This window comes from Pongo pygmaeus, chromosome 15 (assembly GCF_028885625.2).
Source record: "Pongo pygmaeus isolate AG05252 chromosome 15, NHGRI_mPonPyg2-v2.0_pri, whole genome shotgun sequence".
In the NCBI taxonomy this organism is placed as follows: domain Eukaryota; kingdom Metazoa; phylum Chordata; class Mammalia; order Primates; family Hominidae; genus Pongo; species Pongo pygmaeus.
Genome location: NC_072388.2, coordinates 20,566,965 through 20,585,190, shown reverse-complemented (window position 1 = coordinate 20,585,190; position 18,226 = coordinate 20,566,965). Strand labels below are relative to the sequence as shown.

General features: G+C 43.7%; 1 protein-coding gene, 1 long non-coding RNA gene and 2 gene segments (V, D, J or C); 1 reads left to right on the top strand and 3 right to left on the bottom strand.

Annotated features, from left to right (window-relative positions):
- LOC129012896 (T cell receptor delta constant-like) overlaps positions 1 to 11,340 on the bottom strand; it is a 45,617-nt gene extending 34,277 nt beyond the window's left edge. The window contains 2 exon segments of the C gene segment in view: positions 10,832 to 11,127; positions 11,280 to 11,340. Of these exon segments, the coding sequence occupies positions 10,832 to 11,127; positions 11,280 to 11,325 (342 nt within the window).
- LOC129012897 (T cell receptor alpha chain MC.7.G5-like) overlaps positions 1 to 18,226 on the bottom strand; it is a 595,859-nt gene that overhangs the window by 119,273 nt on the left and 458,360 nt on the right. The window lies entirely within an intron of this gene.
- Positions 1 to 18,226, bottom strand: part of LOC129012899 (T cell receptor alpha variable 41-like) — a 188,552-nt gene that overhangs the window by 64,944 nt on the left and 105,382 nt on the right.
- On the top strand, positions 1,142 to 16,255 carry LOC129012913 (uncharacterized). Its single transcript, XR_008493737.1, has 3 exons — positions 1,142 to 1,229; positions 6,068 to 6,202; positions 14,952 to 16,255. It is a non-coding gene; the product is annotated as an uncharacterized LOC129012913 (long non-coding RNA).

Here is an 18,226-nt window from a genome sequence, read left to right as displayed (position 1 = left end):
ATGGAACAATAACATTGAGATCTTTATTTTTTTTTGGAGACTGAACCTCACTTAGTTGTCCAGGCTGGTCTTGAACCCCTGGCTCAAGCAATCCTCCCACCTCAGCCTTCTGAGTAGATTGAGAGTGTCTTTTACTGATGTCCTGTTCCAAGGCAGTGCAGGCTTGAGCTCTTTGCTCCTGACAGCTGCCTGGGATAACAGAGAAATGAAGGAGGAAATCTCTTTATAAAGGTTTCTAAAGAAATTTAAAAAATTAACTTGTACATTGACTTTGTAATAGAAGTGAGAACATACAGGAAAGCCCTTTGGGGAATTAGCTTTAGAAGGGAAATACTGGGCAATACAAGTAAGACAAGGCACTTACAGAAAAAATAGAAATTCCTTGTTTAATAAATGGTCAAATTTAACATAGCTCCGAATATATAATTTTCCATTAGAATATTGGTAACAACATTGCAGTAAACTTGGGTCTGGGTACCCCGCACTGAGTGAAAATGGTAGATTCTATTTTGTGTGAGTTCAGTCAAAGAGACACGGGGGACAATTAGTCCGGTCTCTGCTTCTGTTGTTTAGCAGAGCCTCCAGCCTGGAAGCACACTGAGATGTCCTGTGTTTTTCAGGTCTTTAATTTTTGAATGCCGTACTGTACCCAAGGATCTTGCTTTTTTTCACTGTGCATATGCATGATGTGGGACATCCCATATTGGAGACACAGATGACTTATTGAAAGCCCTGCCTAAGACTTAATTAATATCAGTATTTCAAGTAGCTTGCAAGATTGGATTCTGTGGCTATATACTATAGGAATATAGACTTCCTGGTCTTTTTCTTACTGCCTCCAAATATAACCAGATAATCCTCTGTCTGGTTTCTTGGGAGCCACTTGTATCTTACTTTCTTGCAGGAACATTCTAAAGGGTTCCTTCAGAAAACTTGGGAAAGCATAAGACTAAAGACAAACCACAGCCTGAAGCCCAGGCTGCTGACTTGAGCACAGATGGGAGAATGTTAACAGCCAAGAAATATGAGGTCTTTGGCTCTTTTCCCAGAACTGCCAGGCTAAGACCTTGGCAGAGACTCAACAGGAAACTGAACTCTATTTGCATATCCTTTTACACATGGGAGATTAAAAGCTTCAACCTTGAGTGATCACAGTTTTTGAGAATCATGATGAGGCATTAAAGAAGAGGAGGAGTGTCTCAAGGGAGGTGAGCTGGAGGTGATGCAAGGTAGGTGTGAGGTTAAACACGACTTTCAATCCCCTTTGATTAATCAAGAGTGTATTTCTTTTAGTTCCCTTTTTTCGATTTTATCCTTACTGGGTCACATAAAGGAATCAGCTGCAGGAATCCATATTCCTGTATCTCAGGAATCTTTCAAATTTGATCTCCCATGTCCCATGGCTTGTTAGTGCTGGAGGAAACTTAGAGACAATCTAATGTGAACTCTTTACTGTACAGATGAGAATCTGAGGTGCAAAGAGGTTAACTGATTTGTCTACAGTCACACACAAAGTGAAGAGTAAGAGTTCTGACACCCGAATGAATTTTTTTCTTTCCAGCAGACTGCTAGCTCTTTTTAGCAGGTGGAAGTTTCCTCAGATCTCAGAAAGCTTCTTTCCAATGTGTGATTTGGCGCAGATACCCTGAACTATCTTTCCCCATTAGAACATGCATTTCTGGCAAGACGGTGGCTCTCATTCCCTGGCTTTTCCCCCCAGTTTCCCTAGATCAGGTCCCTATAATTCTTTAGTGGAAGAAGCCAAAGAACTGGAATTAGGCTATTTGTCCTTGGAATTCATTTAGAAAAACTTGGTTTTTCTTGGCCGAGCACTACAGTGAAAACTAACTCCATGTAGACAGCATGGGCTGAATGAGGATGGACAGCTGACTCATCACAGGTCAGTAATTAATATTACAGGTTCCCTTTTAAGGATGGGAGAAGATCTCTATTCCTAAACAGATGCATGAATTAAATGTGTCCTAGAGCATCCATAAAGCTGGGTAAGGCTGCACTTTCCGAAGACTGAGACTCCTTTGTGCAATTCTTATCTCAGACATCTGAACCAAGTTTGCTGGAGAAGGTTTGATGTAAAAAAATTCATTCATGCAGGGTGTGAGGGCTCATGCCTGTAATCCTAGCACTTTGGGGGGCCGAGGCAGGAGCATCACTTGAGCTCAAGGATTTAAGACCAGCCTGAGTAATATAGGAAGACCTTGTCTCTACAAAAAATTAAAAAATGACCCAGGCATGGTGCTGCACACCTGTAGTCCCAGCTACTTAGGAGGCTGAGGTGAGAGGATCACTTCAGCCCGGGAGGTTGAGGCTGCAATGAGCCATGGTCATGCCTCTGCACTCCGACCGGGCCAATAGAGCGAGACCCTGTCTCAAAAAAAAAATTACTCTCCCTGTTACTATTGGTGAAGCTGACATTGACCTGTGTCACCTTCATCTCTGCAAAAGAAGGGCAATGAGGACATCATCTCTTGTTGGGGAGCTAGACCCTCCCAGTGATGGTCTTGCCTTTGGGACCTTCACTATCATTAGTGCAGGGAAAGGATTTAGAGAGGTTGTGTGGGAAGAACATTCCTGATGAGGTATTTTTATAAAAAATGTGCTGATGGGCACTTTAGATTTCTTGGTTTGGAAAAATGCTAGTGGTCATTGGCCATGTTCTCTCCCATTCTAGCTTTTCTGTCTTTTCTGTCTCCTTCTGTCTGGAGTAGAGGGTGAAACCACTCTACTGCAGACCATCGGGTGCTGAAAGGAATGGAGTTAGTATTATTGAGCACCTCTGCTTTGTAGTCACTCAGGTACTTACTAGCAATTATTTAATTTGATCATTATAGTAACTCTATGCAATTATTATCCTTATTTTATGGATGAGAGAGTAGAGGTTTAGAAAAGTTAAAGCAACATTTTTCAAGGTCACAGAACTATTAAGTGAGGGGTTGTGATTCTATTTTTCTCTGATTCCTGAGCCTATGCTTTTTTCACTACTAAAAGAACTTACTTATAAAAACTCATATGTGCCCGGGCACGGTGCCTCACACCTGTAATCACAGCACTTTGGAAGGCCGAGGGAGGTGGATCACCTGAGGTCAGGAGTTCGAGACCAGCCTGGCCAACATGGTGAAACCTCATCTCTACTAAAAACAACAAAAAATAGCTAAGCGTGGTCATGCATGCCTGTAATCCCAGCTACTTGGGAGGCTGAGGCAGGAGAATCACTTGAACCCAGGAGGCGGAGGTTGCAGTGAGCCGAGATTGTGCCATTGCACTCCAACCTGGGCAACAAGAGTGATACTCCGTCTCAAGGAAAAAAAAAAACAACAAAAACTTATATGCAGTTTATAGCCCAAATTTGTAAACTTGTCCATTTTAAGATAGGTGAAAGGGACTTGCCAAAGTTAGGGGCAATTTGCAATTTATTGTTTTTAAATTTGACACACATTAATATTTTTGTGAGTGATTAAGGCTATTTATTTTTGTATATCGCTTTACCTACCTGGACTGCATTGCCACCTAGAAGATGGCAGGAGGTAGTTGTCTGGAATGTGGAGAACACTTCACTGCCATTTTTCTTTCACTTTGGCATGATCACGTGGTTTACCCTTTCTGTCTTTTCTTAGCCCTTAACTTCTAGGATATTGGAGGAAAGAGACAGAAGTACAGTATATCACTTTACCTGTCTGCACTATATTGTGTAATGTTGGAAAAGTCACTCAGTTTCTTCATTCATCAGTTTCTACGTCTTCAACCAAAGAGGTGGAGCCTGATGATAATTGGTTTCTCATTGCTCTGACACTCTGAGTGTGCATATGTGGGGGTGGACATCCTCCATACAGAAAGCACAATGATGGTTTTGATGCTGAGAAATGGACTAGCTATGAACTCAAAGATTTCACATTGATTCTTACTACAGAGGTGGATTATTGTTATTGTACCAGTTCTCTAATTTCCACGTACAGAGGCAGCTGCACTGGCCTTTGTAGCTTTTTTCTTTGTCCTTATTAATGAACTTGGTGCATAAAACCGTTCTTCATTTCTTTAGAAGACTGAGGCAGTTAATCCTTTATTGACCACTCACGATTATAACACAGGTGTTATGCAAACACAGTGAGGTCTTTATGCCCGAGGAGGCCTTGGCTGTGACAGAGCTTATGACAACACACGCTCAGGCTGTGTCTCCTTGGTACTGTCCCTGGGGCTGCTGACTTTCCTTCTCACTGCTTCTAAGTAAAATTTCTCACTCCTGTCAGGTGGCAGGTAAAGATAGAAACTGACTCTAGGGCCTACCTTAGGCCGTGTGATCCCAGCACACTCAGAGGTCCTGGAGGTTGAATCCCTAAAGCTCAGCTAGGGATGGTAAAGGCACTCCAGCCTTCTCCATAGTGGCGCTCCACAGTCCTCAGGTTTCTCTATGATTGGCTTTTTGGAGAAGCCAGAAAAGAAAAACCAAGAACCCCACTGAGGTGAACACATGATTGATTTCAGCTTCACAATTGAGTGAGACAGTTTTTGGGAGGCACATCAACCTGCAGGTATAGATGAGGCTGCAGATTCTTTTCCGGGGCTGCTAGAGTGGAGTCATCTGGGGATCAGTGAGAGAAATGCATCACCCACTTTGTATTCTTATCTTTATGGTTGGGGAAGAAACACTCACCAGTTCACAGAATGTGGTCACGTGACTAGGGAGCGACTCAAGGCAAAGGGCTCAAAATGCCATACCCCATTTTCCATTTGTCAATAATCAGTGCTGTCGTCTTCCTGTTCATGTTGTAAGTTTTGATCTTTTCAGGACTGCTTCCTTGCCAAACCCTCGCGTCCACTCCCCAACACACTTTGTGCTAATTAATGGCATTTCATCGCTTGGTTTTGAAAAATGAAAGTGTGAACTACTTGTGAAAGAGCTCTTAGCAAGATAAGAAAGTAAAAATGACTCCTTATCTCCCCAACCTACAGAAAAGCTGGTACGATTATGTCTTAAGAATGTGCATGAAAATGTTATTTCTAACAGAGGGAGTCCAGCAAACATCCACACTCCAAATATTGGGCTCCCTGCCTACACGCAGGCCTTTGCTGAAATGTCACCTTCTCATTGTATCCCTTCTTGACAACCTGATTTAAAATTATAATTTCTCCAAGCCTGCTGACAACCCTCTCTCTCTCCCCCCCGTTTTACTCCTCTCCATGGCAATTATCTCCATCTGACATATATTTTACTTATTTTATTTTGTGTTTATTTCCACTGAAATATAAGCTCCTGAGATTCTGAGAGCTGTGCTTCCATTGTGTCTAGAAAAGCGTCTGGCACATACGAGGTACTTAATGAATTGTTACTGAGTGAATGCTGCTCTATTCTATGAAAGCAACTTTAATTTCCAAAAGACTGTAATTTGGAGTTTTTTTTCTTAATAATTTGTTGCCCTAGTAATATATTTAGACTGACATTTCTTTTTCTGAAAGTTATAAATACTCATGCAATTTTGTCCTTAAGCCAGAAAGATAATTTAAACTTTCCCTATTCTCCCATAGGCATGCAGGTCAAAAGAAAACTTATGACTGTTAGATTTGTTATTTAAACATGGAGTTTGATAACCTGGCTTTATTTAAATTAATACAAGCAATTGCATGTTGGCTTGACTTCCTTTGCCCTGTCACTGGATCTTTTTTCTATCAAGTCGAGTGGCACGCTGTTCCACTGGCTGACTGCTGCCTTGGAGCCTTGGAGCATCCAGGGCACGCCTTCAGAGAATCCCTGCAGTGTTTCATGCACCGGAACGTATGCTGTTACCACTCATAAACGTATGTGTCTGTGGATGTGTAAATTGCTAAAAAGCCCAAAAAGACCCAGTGGATTCTGTATTCTCGAAGAATACCAAAATCATTTGGTGGTGGTGGTGATAAAGTGAGAGGGAGTTAGGAATCACTCCTTTGTTTAGGAAACTGTGTTATTGTGGCTTTTCATTGTGAAATAGCATGCCCCAGCAAGTCTGTTTGGAGAGAAGGTTTGCAAAATTCCTCTGTGAAATAAAACAGAAGTGTTTCGCTTTTTCTTTGACAGCCTCAGACTCAGGGCTGGGGCCCTTGGGACTCAAAAGAGAGAAAAGGTGGAGAAAAGAGAAAGCCTACTATTTTCTTCATTTTGCCCCTGCTAACATCCAACGTACTTAGGAGCCTCGATGTCTGCTCTCCAAGAGTAAGTTATTTGGTGTTCCAGAGTACTCTATAATCAACTCTTCAGAAAATCTTGTTACGGTCAATAGCATTTTTTTAGTGGGTAGATGAGGCTCGGAGAGAACATCTCAGAGGGCAGAGTCCGCACCAGCCTCGTACACCACTGTGTCCCTGGCACCCAGCTCAGTGCAGGGTACGTAGCACTCACTCATATGTATTTCATTCACTCATTCATTTAATACATTTATTGAGTGTCTGTTATGGGCCAAAGTTATTCTAAGTGCTGGAGTTAAAGCAGTGAACAAAACAGACTCAAAACTCATCCCTGCCATCAAGGACCTTGTATTCCAGTGGAGAGCCAGACAACAAAATATAAACTAGTAAAATATGTAGCACGCCAAATAGTGATAAATGCTGTGGAGAAAAATTAAGCAGATATGAGAGATGGTATTTACTGAAAGAATGAATAAAGTGCTCTCACAAAAAAAGAGCTGTATAATCCTATCATTTCAATTAATATTTGAGGGTAATGTGTTGAATTGAAGAGTAGGAAAGGAGCTTTGATTCTGAGTTTGTTCACCTTGTCATTATGGAAAATTTATCACTGAATACATATTGTTTAAGATACTGCAGTGGACTAAGACCCTAACTGAAGCAGAGACATTTGGTTAGAAATTAATTTCTATTCTTTACACAGTGGCTCCTGCACCTTAATCCACTGCAGTGTTTTCTCGTACCTGTGTGCTCACTTTTGAATGCAGAGAATTGTGGCTGTCAGATCTCGAGCCCCATTGCTGCCTCTGTATAAGTGATAAGTCGATGACAATGGAAGAGACAAACTTGCATACTTTGCTTGACAGCAAAGATATATGTGGGTGGTAAAGTCACCAACTCTATGGACCTGACAGAAACCCAGGGAATTTTTCTAGCTGTCATTATGCCGGCCCTGGACCCCTATGGTTTCCACTCCAGGCAAGCCCCTGAGAAGGAGAGGAAAAGGCAGTGAATCCATGAGCACCCTGAGGATCTAAGGGAGTCCAACAAGAGACTACCTTTGATAAGCATCAGAAGGAGGGAATATGTGGGCCAGTTTCTCAAGTTTCTCATGGTGTACCCTGGGAGAAAAGCTGCTGACCTAGGGGTGGTGCTCAGGAGTGTGAGTGGCAGTGGGATGGGGAGTAGCTGTCTTCCTTCAGTCAGATGAGTGAGCCATCTCTGGAGAACAGCCTGGAAGCCGAAATTGAATTGATGTTTTAAAGCAGGGGAGAGGAGGCAGGGGGAAGGAGTTGAAGATCTCACTTACTATCCTTTCTTCTGGAAACTGGCCAAGGAGTCAAGAGCAATCTTTGCATGAGCAAAGATGACCAGACTTCACATACCTGTTCCCAGCCATCCTTTACTTGAGATGTTGCTATAGGTAAGATATTTCTTTAGGACATCCCGCAGCTCCCAGCCCAGTACCCCAGCCAGGACAATCAGGCTTCAAGTCAGATCTGGATCCTGGCTCTGCTTCTGTAAGCAAGCTGTCCAGCCTCTCTGAGGCTCAGTATCCTCACTTGCAAAACAGAAAGGATGATCATGACCTCACTGAGTTGTCATAGGATAAGTGAGTCCATACCTGTAAAGTGGCTGCATTTTGTTGGTGCTCAGTAATTTAGTTCACTTTCTTCTTAATTATTCTTCCTTGCAGTTTGCTTTTTCTTATAATAAGTAACATTTATTAAATAGCTACTATATGCTATGCAATTTATTTACTTTCTATAATTGTATATTTTATAACACAGTGAAGGTAGAACTCTTATTATCCGCATTTCACAGATGAAGAGATGCAGATGATTTTAGAAGACGGTGTGAAGCTTGTGTCAGGATCACAAAATTTCAGAGTTAGAAAACACTTGAGAGGTCATTTGGGACCATTGTTCTGTTGTCCCAGTTTTTTGACAGATGGTCACGGAGTGTCAGTTGGAACAGGTTTGGTGGTGAGGGCACAGCCCCTGTTGTCCCTTGGTTCTGATACATCCTGAAGGTGGCCCTCTCTATGGGTCCCCCATCTCCCCAAATTACATGCTGTATCCTCTGGTGCAGCATCAAGAGTCTGAAATCTGTCACCCTTCCTTACTAGCTATGCTACTTTGGGCAAGTATTTTAGGTTTTCTGTGCCTTGGGGTTCTCATTTGTAAAATGAGGACAAGAATGGAAAATAAATACTAAGATTGTTGTGAAGATTAATCATATAACACATGTTAAGTGCTTAGAATGCTGCCTGGCACATAGTAAGCACTCAACAGATATTAGTTATTAATACAGAAGACATATAGTCTTATGGATTTGTCCAGATATTTTTTCCCCTCCTTCTCCTTAGAGACATTCTTCCCAGTCTCTGTTAGAGGGAGTCACGGGGGGTCTTACTAGGAATCCATCTTGCAGGCGTTATAAAACCATGGCTCCACAACTTTGACATCAGCATACTTTGACATCAGCATAAACATTTCCAGATGTCATTCTTTTTCCAAATCATAATTTCAAACTGGGAAAATAATTGTATCCTCTCCATGTTGGAGATGCACTCCACCTTCTTGCCTATCATTTGTTCAAAGAAGGAGAATTGGATCTGAGTGGCAGGCAGTGGGCTTGATGAATTGTGACAGGCCCTCTGTTTAAATACATCTGGGGAAGGCTGGGTCCAAACCCCTTCCAAGATCGTGGAGCTCGGAGTGCTGTATCTGGATGGGGATTTGGGAACCCGATTTTGTCCAAGGGCAGAGCCAATATCCAGGGCCTTGCAGACTGTTCAACCAAAGAAGCTGCCCAATGGGGTGGGGCAGAAAGGTAGAAGGCAGGTTTCAGGCCTATGTTGGGATCATGCATCAGGTCAGAGTGAGTGAGTTTGGGATGAAGAGTAGAGAAGAGAGATTTTCTGAAGGTTTAGAATATAGCTGTTTGGGAAGATAAATGATAAGAGCTCATGGGGGCAGTCATGACTAAAATGCATGGAACAACGACACATTATAACATATATATGAAAGTTCAGGCAGAATCATGAGAGGAGAGAGGATTGGGAAGACCCTTGGTGAAACAGTGAAAAGCTCTGACTGAAACCAAATAGGGTGTGGCAAGCCCTGTCAGCCTCTTTGTACTTCTGTGGAAGACAGGATATTTGACTAGAGGGGTTTGTCGAAGAACATTTTGTGTAGACGTTGCCTGAAGTAGTCCAATGAAGCCTAAAAAATCCATTTTGGGTTTAAACAAATATTTTTACAAGTGTATTGAGGTATACTTGATGTGAAATAAACTGTACACATTTAGAGTGCCTAATCTGATGAATTTGATATGCCTGTACATCTGTGAAACCATCACCGCAATCAAGTCACTGACCATGTCTATCACCACAAGTTATTATGAGGCTATTTAATAAGGTAAGTGATAGATTTTCTACATGAGGACAGAAGGAAGGCTGATTTCTGCCACAGGTTCAGCCTTGGAGTAGAGAGCCCCATCAATCATCTAAATCTGGAAAAACACATTGTTCAAGATAAAAGTGCGGTGTTAAATTGAGCTGTCCAAAGAAGGATAAGGAAGTGCCAGTGGAAGCAATTTTTCAACTTTTTGTTTCTAGCACATGTGGAAGTAAAGAGATAGAGAAGAAAGGGAGAGCAAAACACCATATCCAGCTTGGGCCCAGGAGTGCAAGGCTGCAGTGAGCTATGATCATGCCACTGCACTCTAGCCTGAGGGACACAGCAAGACCCCGTCTCATGAAGAAAACAAAACAAAGCAAAACAAAATATCCAGTCAGTAATCATCAAAACAATAGAGCATGCTAGAGATGGAGCCTTTCCTTCCATGTTGGGCAAAATGACAGGTAGTGTACATATTTGATCTGAAGGAGGGAGAGGAGCCTCCCCTCATTGCCAGTCCTTTTCCTCTAGAACATGTAAATTCAGAGGCATGTGGCTGGGGAAAAACTGGATGTCACCCATAGTTGTAAATTGTAAGGTGCCTCCTTAATCTATGCTATACTCTAAGCACTGTGGCTCTGTGGTCACACCTTTTATGAGCCTCCAAGAAAACTGTCACAGTAGATGCTACAATTCATTCCTTTGGCTCCATCTCTCCTCTCTTCTGTCCCACTGGGGGCTGCCTATCTGAGCACCATGGGAGGGCATGGGCAAGCTGAGTGGCTGAGCCTGAAAGAAAGGTAGGAATGCTAGCTTTCTCTGGTCCCTATTTCCTAAATTATTTATTCAAGAGAAAATCATGATCTTGTTGGAACTGCTGCTCTACATGGATGGCAATGTTTTTTTTTTTTTTTTTTTTTTTTTGAGATGGACTCTTGCTCTGTTGCCCAGGCTGGAGTGTAGTGGCGCGATCTGGGCTCACTGCAAGCTCCGCCTCCCATGTTCACGCCATTCTCCTGCCTCAGTCTCCCGAGTAGCTGGGACTACAGGCGCCCGCCACCACGCCTAGCTAATTTTTTTTTGTATTTTTAGTAGAGACGGAGTTTCACCGTGTTAACCAGGATGGTCTCAATCTCCTGACCTCGTGATCCACCTGCCTTGGCCTCCCAAAGTGCTGGGATTACAGGCGTGAGCCACTGCGCCTGGTCAGTGGTTTTTGAACTGCTCAGAAGTAGAGCTGCAGAAGGGTGGATGTCACAGGCACAGTAGTAAGACCCTTCATCTCTCTCTGATGGTGCAAGGATCTTAAGTACAGCCAGGTCCTTTGCAGTATCAATGTCACCTTGGAAATTGTCCTTAAAACCAGGGCCATAGATGCCCTTTTCTCGGTATATGAAAGTCATTGTGTTGCCTTGGGTCTTCCTGTACCAGTTGATATAGTAGTTACTGATCGCTCCTCCTTTCATGGAGCACCTGAGGGTGGCAGGGACCCCCATTGACACAGTCACTGTTTGGTGTTCAGGCACCAACTCAATGGCTGACATGACCCCTGAAAGAAAAGACACAAGAGAGGGGCTCAGTGAGGGCTGGGGGCTGAGGTCATTGAGTAAGGAGCACGGTCCATGAGGACAAGGTCCTGGGAGCCTTGATGTTTCTTTGCTGCTGAGTCTTGCTTGGCCGAAGTTCTGGGGTCTGCCTTACCTGCCCAGAAGAGGGAGAGATGGATGAGGGAGGAGATCCTCTGCATGGCTCACTCAGGGGCAGCTCTGCCTCTCAACCACCTTCTGCCTGGTCCCTCCTCTGAACCAACACACTTGTGAAACACTTGTGACTGAGGAAGTCAGTCCCTATCAGCAGCTGTTTCATTCCCCAGAGAAGTCTAGGTGATCACAAGAAGCTTGCAGGGTCTGCTGCCTGCTAATGGGATGACAGTGCCACCTTCAAGACCGATAGTATGGTTCAGGTAAGTTAGGCCAACTGAGAGGAGATTAAGGCATCTTATTTAATTGATGACAAGGTTTCTGCTTCCTGCCCTAGACGTTAAATTTGATATTGTTGTTGCAGTTTCAGGTTAGATGTACATGTTAGACACTATGTGGTGATGTTAATAGTTAATACCAAGAAGAATTATTGACATTTACAGCTGTAATCAAAAGAACCACAAAATGAGGAGATCAATAGTATGTGCACAGAGACTCTGAAGATGTTGTAATGATCGTTGTGTTCACTGCAAACTCCCTCTAGGCAAAGTTGGATAAGGGTGATTTACCCATGTGTTAAAGAGCAATCCAATGAAACATTGTCTTCCAAATGTGAGCCAGTTTCCTGATCTTTATTGAGCTCATCTATCTTCTTTTCTGAAGGGTTCTTAGGTTACCTGTGTTAAATTACACAAAGCAAAATATTGTAAAAAACTTAGAAACCACCACTACATCCCAACTTATGATGGGCTAAATTTACATGGACTTCAAAAGACGGGAGGTTAGGATTTTTGGGACCTCCACTTTTGAGTTTAAAGGTCAGTCTTTGAAATTTTGAAATCAAACAGGTAAATTAATAATGGGAACTAGAGAGTGCAGCAGAAGCTGGGAAGAGGGTCACTTGGTAAGCAAAAAGGCAAGAGCAAAGGTGGCATTCCATATTGGAGGGTGGATGCAGGACTTACATTCCCAGGTTAGTGGAGGAGAGACTCACCTAAGCTTTCTTAAGTTCCCCAGTGTGACTAGGAACAGACTGCCCTGAAAAAAATTCAGATACGAGCAGCTCAAGTTTCTTGACCCCATAGTAGTTGTTCTCCCCACCCATCTCTGCCTCACCTCACTTTGCACAACTGCCCATCCTGCCTACTGCTCTTGGAGGACTGTTAGCAAGTACTCAAAGTGGTCACATTCTTTGATGTTATACATTATATCATCAGCAACCCTGTCCCCCAGCAGAACATAATGCTGTCTGCTGTCTATAGCTCTTTGAAAGTTGCCAAGGTCAATCTGTTTGGACTTAAATACTTGACCTTTTTCTATTGGGCTCCCTAGTTCTCGGCACATCCTATAAAACCTAGTCATTCTTACTACATGCCAGGCCCTGAGGATTCAGGGTCTGCCACTGATGAATGGCAGACACGGTCTTTTCTTTCATGGAGCTTATGTTCCAGCATGAAAGCCAGTCATCACTTCATAATCTGCATAATGTATCCCTCCATTGCAGCTATAAGTATTCTGCAGAAGCTTATACTTCTGCTATGGGAGCATATTACAGAGGCCAGGTTTGGTCAGGAGGTCAGGGAACGCTTCCTGAAGAGGAAGTGGCATTGCAGTTGAGACTGAGTCTGTCTGCCTCTGCACATCCACTCTACTTCTTACTCTAACAGCCTGACCTTAACTGGCAGCATCCACCGGCTCTCCATTCCATTTGGTTTGGCCAATGGAGACACCTTCAGGAGACTGGAGGGAAGGAGGAGAGTGCCTTCCTCCACTGGAAGCTATTAACTCCTCTTCCACAGCTGCAGGTTTCAGTAAAGGCTCCTCCCCTACACGCTTCAGGCCTGGTATGGCAGCGGTTCTTTGTTGCCAGCCCTGGGTGTTTCACCACCTTCTTTTTGGTTTCCCATAACCCTTCTGTATTAATTTCCTATAGCTGCCTTAACAAAGTACCACAAACTGGGTGGTTAAAACAATATAAATGTATTGTCTCACAGTTCTGGAAGCTGGAAGTTTGAAATCAAGGTGTCAGCAGGGCCATGCGCCCTCTGAAACCTGTAGGGGAATCCTTCCTCACCTCTTCCTAGATTTTGGTGGTTTGCTGAAACTCTGATGGTCTTTGGCTTGGCTCGCACCTGCATCACTCCAGTCTCCGCCTGCACTGTCTTGTGGTTTTCTCTCCCTGCGTGTCTTTGTCTTCACTTGGCTGTCGTACAGAATGCCAGTTATATTGCATTAGGGGCCCACCATACTCCAGTATGAACTCATTTAAGTTAACTGTATCTGCAGTGACCCTATTTCCAAATAAGGTCACCTTCTAAGGTACTGAGAGTTAAGACTTCAACATATCTTTCCTTGGAGGGCACAGTTCAATCCCTAACACCTGTCCACAGCTTTGTAAAAGTCCCTTTAACTAAACTCTCTCTAATCACCCCGAGAGTGCCCTGTCTCCTGCTGGGACTGTGCCTGAAACAGGTGTGGGGTGTGGGTAGGGAAATAACGTTCTAAGTAACAAATGAGGACATGTATTTAAAAAGTCTTGAGGCAGAAAGAAGTATAGAGGGCTTAAAACTGTATTAATATCAAAAGAGCTGTTAGCAGGGCTCAAATACACCTGTCTTTCTAGATAATTATTGTTGAACTATCTCAAATTATTCGGGAAGTCATTTTGAAAAGTCCCAAGTATGTGTATTATATTTATGACTGGATTTATATCATCCACCGGTTAGAGGGAATTTTAAGAATTTATTGTTAATGGCCAAAAACAACCTTCCTCTAGGCCTTACTAAGAGAGAGAGCTGGCGTGAACAATAAATCAAAGGCAGAGGTAGAAGACAGTACAGGAGAGGACAGGTGATGATGTGGTGGGAGCTTGGGGCAGAGTGTGGCTAGTGCTTCACCAGGTCAGGAGCAGTCAGCTTGGCCTGGGCCTGTGGCAGGACAAGATGGAACTTCAGCAAAAACACAGCCTGTCTCGGGGTGCCCAGGTGGAAGGCAGAAACATCCACCAGGGCTCTGCCCTCGGACCCAACCCTCCTCTGGCCCTGTGCAGGCTGTGTTCTTTGTGCTCAGTCATTCCTTCGTGTCAAGGCCAGCAATTAGGCCACAGCTTCCTTGGTCCTGCCAAGGGGATGTCTTTCCCTTCATGTGATTTCTAGGAAAAACTAATTTTTTTATACTCCGTAAAATGGGAGAAGATAACTCATAGGATTTCTGTGAGAAATAAATGAAATTATACTTGTAAACACTTGGCTTATTGCCTAATGATGTTAATTTTCTCCTCGTCATACAAATAATAATACCTGAGACTTGAATAGTTAGTAGGAGAGGCAAGAGTGTTTTTGGGGGCTTTATCCATTCTCCCCCATAATCTCCACCTCTCCAGAATGGAATGTTTCCCATTCTTTGGTGTCTTTCCCAATCTTATGTGCTATGAAAATACAGCCTAAAGGCAAGTTCCTGAGGCATCTTCCAACCAGGTTGCTGTCCTTAGCCTCTCCCCTGCAGAAAGTCGGAAGCTGCTATTGCATATTGTGTTGTATGATTTGTAAATGCTGCCTCACGCGTGTGATTTAGTTTGTTCTTATCTCTGGTGTAATCCCCCAAAAGCACCCGTTGAACCCATACTGGTCTTCAAAAATTCTTATTGAAGTGAAATGATTTCTTTTGCCCACAGGATGTCTGATCTGAAAGCATGTTGTGGTCTGCTACACACAAGAGCAAAAGAAGAGCAGGAAGGAGCTCAGTGCCAAGACCATAGCCACAGGAAGAAAACCAGCTCTTAGGGCTGCAGCTCTAAAGACAGGCCAGGTCATTACAGGAACGTCTGCTCCCTTAGCCTTGCCAGACAGAGGAGGTTAAGAAAGGAACTGCTGACCCTGATATGCAAACTGCCACGAGTGTTTCCTGCCTTTCTATCAGCGTCAGATGGCTAGCAATGGATGGCTGTAAGGTTGATGTAATTAATATTTTATTTTCAGGGCCACGGTGCTGGTTGGGTGCACCAGACAAATCAACCAACAGATTAAAGAGCGATGGAGAAAGCTGCGTTTTGGGCCTCATTGGGAACAGAATGGAAGAGTTGAGGGTGGAAGAGACCTCAGCAAGTCTTCTGATCCATGTTTCAACCTTCATTTCCCCATACCTCAAGGAGAGAGTTGCTTTTCCTGTTCTTCAAATGAGTTCCTTGAATTCACACTCTAGTTCTTTGAATTTGCACAGACTGTTGAGGAACAGGCGGCAGGGTCACCCTACCTCTGCTCAGACAAGCCTGGAAAAAAAAAATTTTACATAGAAGACTGGGCTGGAAGAGGCCTGGGAACTTGGGGATTCCGACTTCCACGCTGCCCACTGTAGCTCTCAAGAGGCAGCTATGCTGCAGTGCAGACCACTGAATTCAGATTCAGGAATCTGGGTTTACATCTCACTCCTCCTCTTACTTGCAAGTCACTTACCACACCAGGCCTCAGTTTCCTGGACAATAAAATGAGGATAACGTTGCCCCATGTGGTTGTTGGTGGTCATGAAATTATGCACACGAGCACGCCCTGTAATCTAAGTTAGACCTGCACTAACCTAGATTAGCTGACCAGGGTGGAAGGTGGGAGAGGCAGGCTTCAGTGTGTGACTTACCTAGAGGCCAAGGGGAGTCACCATGGATAGGGCAGCACTTGTTAGTCTCCTGCTCTCGCAATGTGGCTCTGAGAATCTCCAGGAAGAATTGGCTGGTTGAATTCTCAACTCTACCAAGAAAGGTGTGCTGGAGACCAGGGCCATAGACGTCTCCTTGTTGATGTACAAAAATCAGGAAGCCATCTCGGGTCCTCTTTACCAGCACATAGTGTAATTATTCATCTTCTTCCTTGTCAGTTGGCACTGGAAAATTTTGCTTCTTCTAAAAGGAACAAATGTCTCCAGCTCTTGTTGCTCCAACAAGGTGTCTGGCTTGATTCCTAAAGTAAATAAATAAATAAACAAATAGATTGATAGAGAATAAATACATTAAGGTAAAAGGAAGACAGAGAAATTAAAAAGCCACATCAGAGTATCAAGGACTGGGATATCAGTGTGGGGACCACCCTCCTTTTCAGTATTCCCACAAACTCTCCTGGGACAACTTCATCAGAGGAGTCATTCATTCATTCATTCATTCATTCATTCATTCATTCATGCATCTATTTGGCAAGCGTCCTCTGACTTGTATGGTGTTCTCAGTGCTGGGCTGGCTCTGTGGGGAGGACAGTGATTTGGTCTCCCAGGGGCTTGCCAGACCCAGGGAACTACAGGGCCTGTGGTTCTGAGGCTCCAGGGCTGCTCTCAGCTGAGCTGTAAGAGGACACGAGGGCAGATCTCCCCCAAAGCTTCCCTGGAGGACTGAAGCATTCTGCTTCTGGGACAGTCTCTTGGCCCTTTCTTCCACATCTCAACCTTCAGTGTCTCAGCGACTGACCTATGTACTCTTGGGCTTGCTTGAGGACCTTGAGGAAATGAGTCTAAATCAGCAAATGACCTGTCCTCAGAGAACAGCCTCATTAGTTGTACATGCAGTCTGGGCCCTTTCTCTTTTTGCTGCACATGGCAGCGTCTTCCCCCTACAATGAGGCCAAGAGCTTGGCAGGGGTGATGTTGATATTTAGCTTCAGACTGCTGTTAATGCTTCTTTCCCTCATATCTGTGAATGCTTCTTTTATTTTTTATTGTAATATACTTATTTTGGATCTTAAATTTATACAGCAATGCAGCTACTTCCAAGGAAGAAGCCAAAATGCCAATCTTCCGTAAGACAAGAGCCTGTAGCCACGGCACAGGATCTAACAAAAAATATTACTGCATTAAATGTAATTTTTAGCAGCAGTTAAGTGCCTGCTGTCGTACTCTGTCCATATCAAGTGCCCTGCAAATGTTGATGCTGGATTAAAGAAAACACAAAACAAAACAAATCAAATATAATGGGAAAAGGGAGTAAGTAGAGTGGGCAATGAAAATTAAATGAGAAAAAGCAAAGTTAAAGCATGAAAAAAGGTTTAATGGAATATTATAGAATTATCTACTGAAAGGATGAAGTAGAACAAACTAAAAATAAAAAGGCAATGTAACAGCTTAGATAAGAGGAATGTAGAGGCAGAGATAAGCTGGAGAGGTAATTAGGACAATTACCTCCATGCAGTGGTTTTCAATCTTGGCCCCACACTGGGACCACCTGGGGAGTTTTAAGAACTACTGAAGCCTAGGTGCCACCCCCACAGAGTCTGATTTCATTAGTCTGGGGTGGATTTTGGGCAACAGGATTTTAAAAACTTCCTTAGATAGTTCTGATGTGCAGCCAGTGTTGAAAGCCACTGTGTAACAAAAAGAAGAATTGTAGGACAGTAAAGGCTTATACACTGTTGTACTGAGGGGACAAGGAAGAGGTGTCATCTGTGACCATAGGACCTGCTGTGGCATCGGGGTCGGCCAGTCTTCTGCTCCTTGTCCTTTCTCTATGACCAGCGTGGACCCCCAGCAGCTTTCCTGCCTGATGATTACTCACGTCTTACAAACCAGAGGGCACACGGTTCTGCTTAGGTCAGCACCAACCATCTTCCTGTCCCCTTGATCTCTTTCAACAGTGCTGGGCACTTAGTGGGTGCTTAAATAGTAAATATTTGCTAGGCACTATCATACCTGGTGTTCTGGGTCCTTCTGTGCTAGATGAAATGGGCTAAGTCTGTGTTCTTGGTTCCTCCTCCTAATCCTGCCCTGACCTTTCAGATGGAAATTTTGTCCTATCCAGCTCCCTTCTGAGAGGTAGAATTCAGCCGGGGAGCCCACTAGCTGGAATTCCTTACATTGGGACATCACTGTGTGTGTGTGTGAGATGGAACCCAGCCTGTAGCGCACTGGACTCACAGAGTAATGGGTTCTGCTATATTTCAACTTTGCATTCTTTTTCCCTCCCTCTGTTTCCTTCCT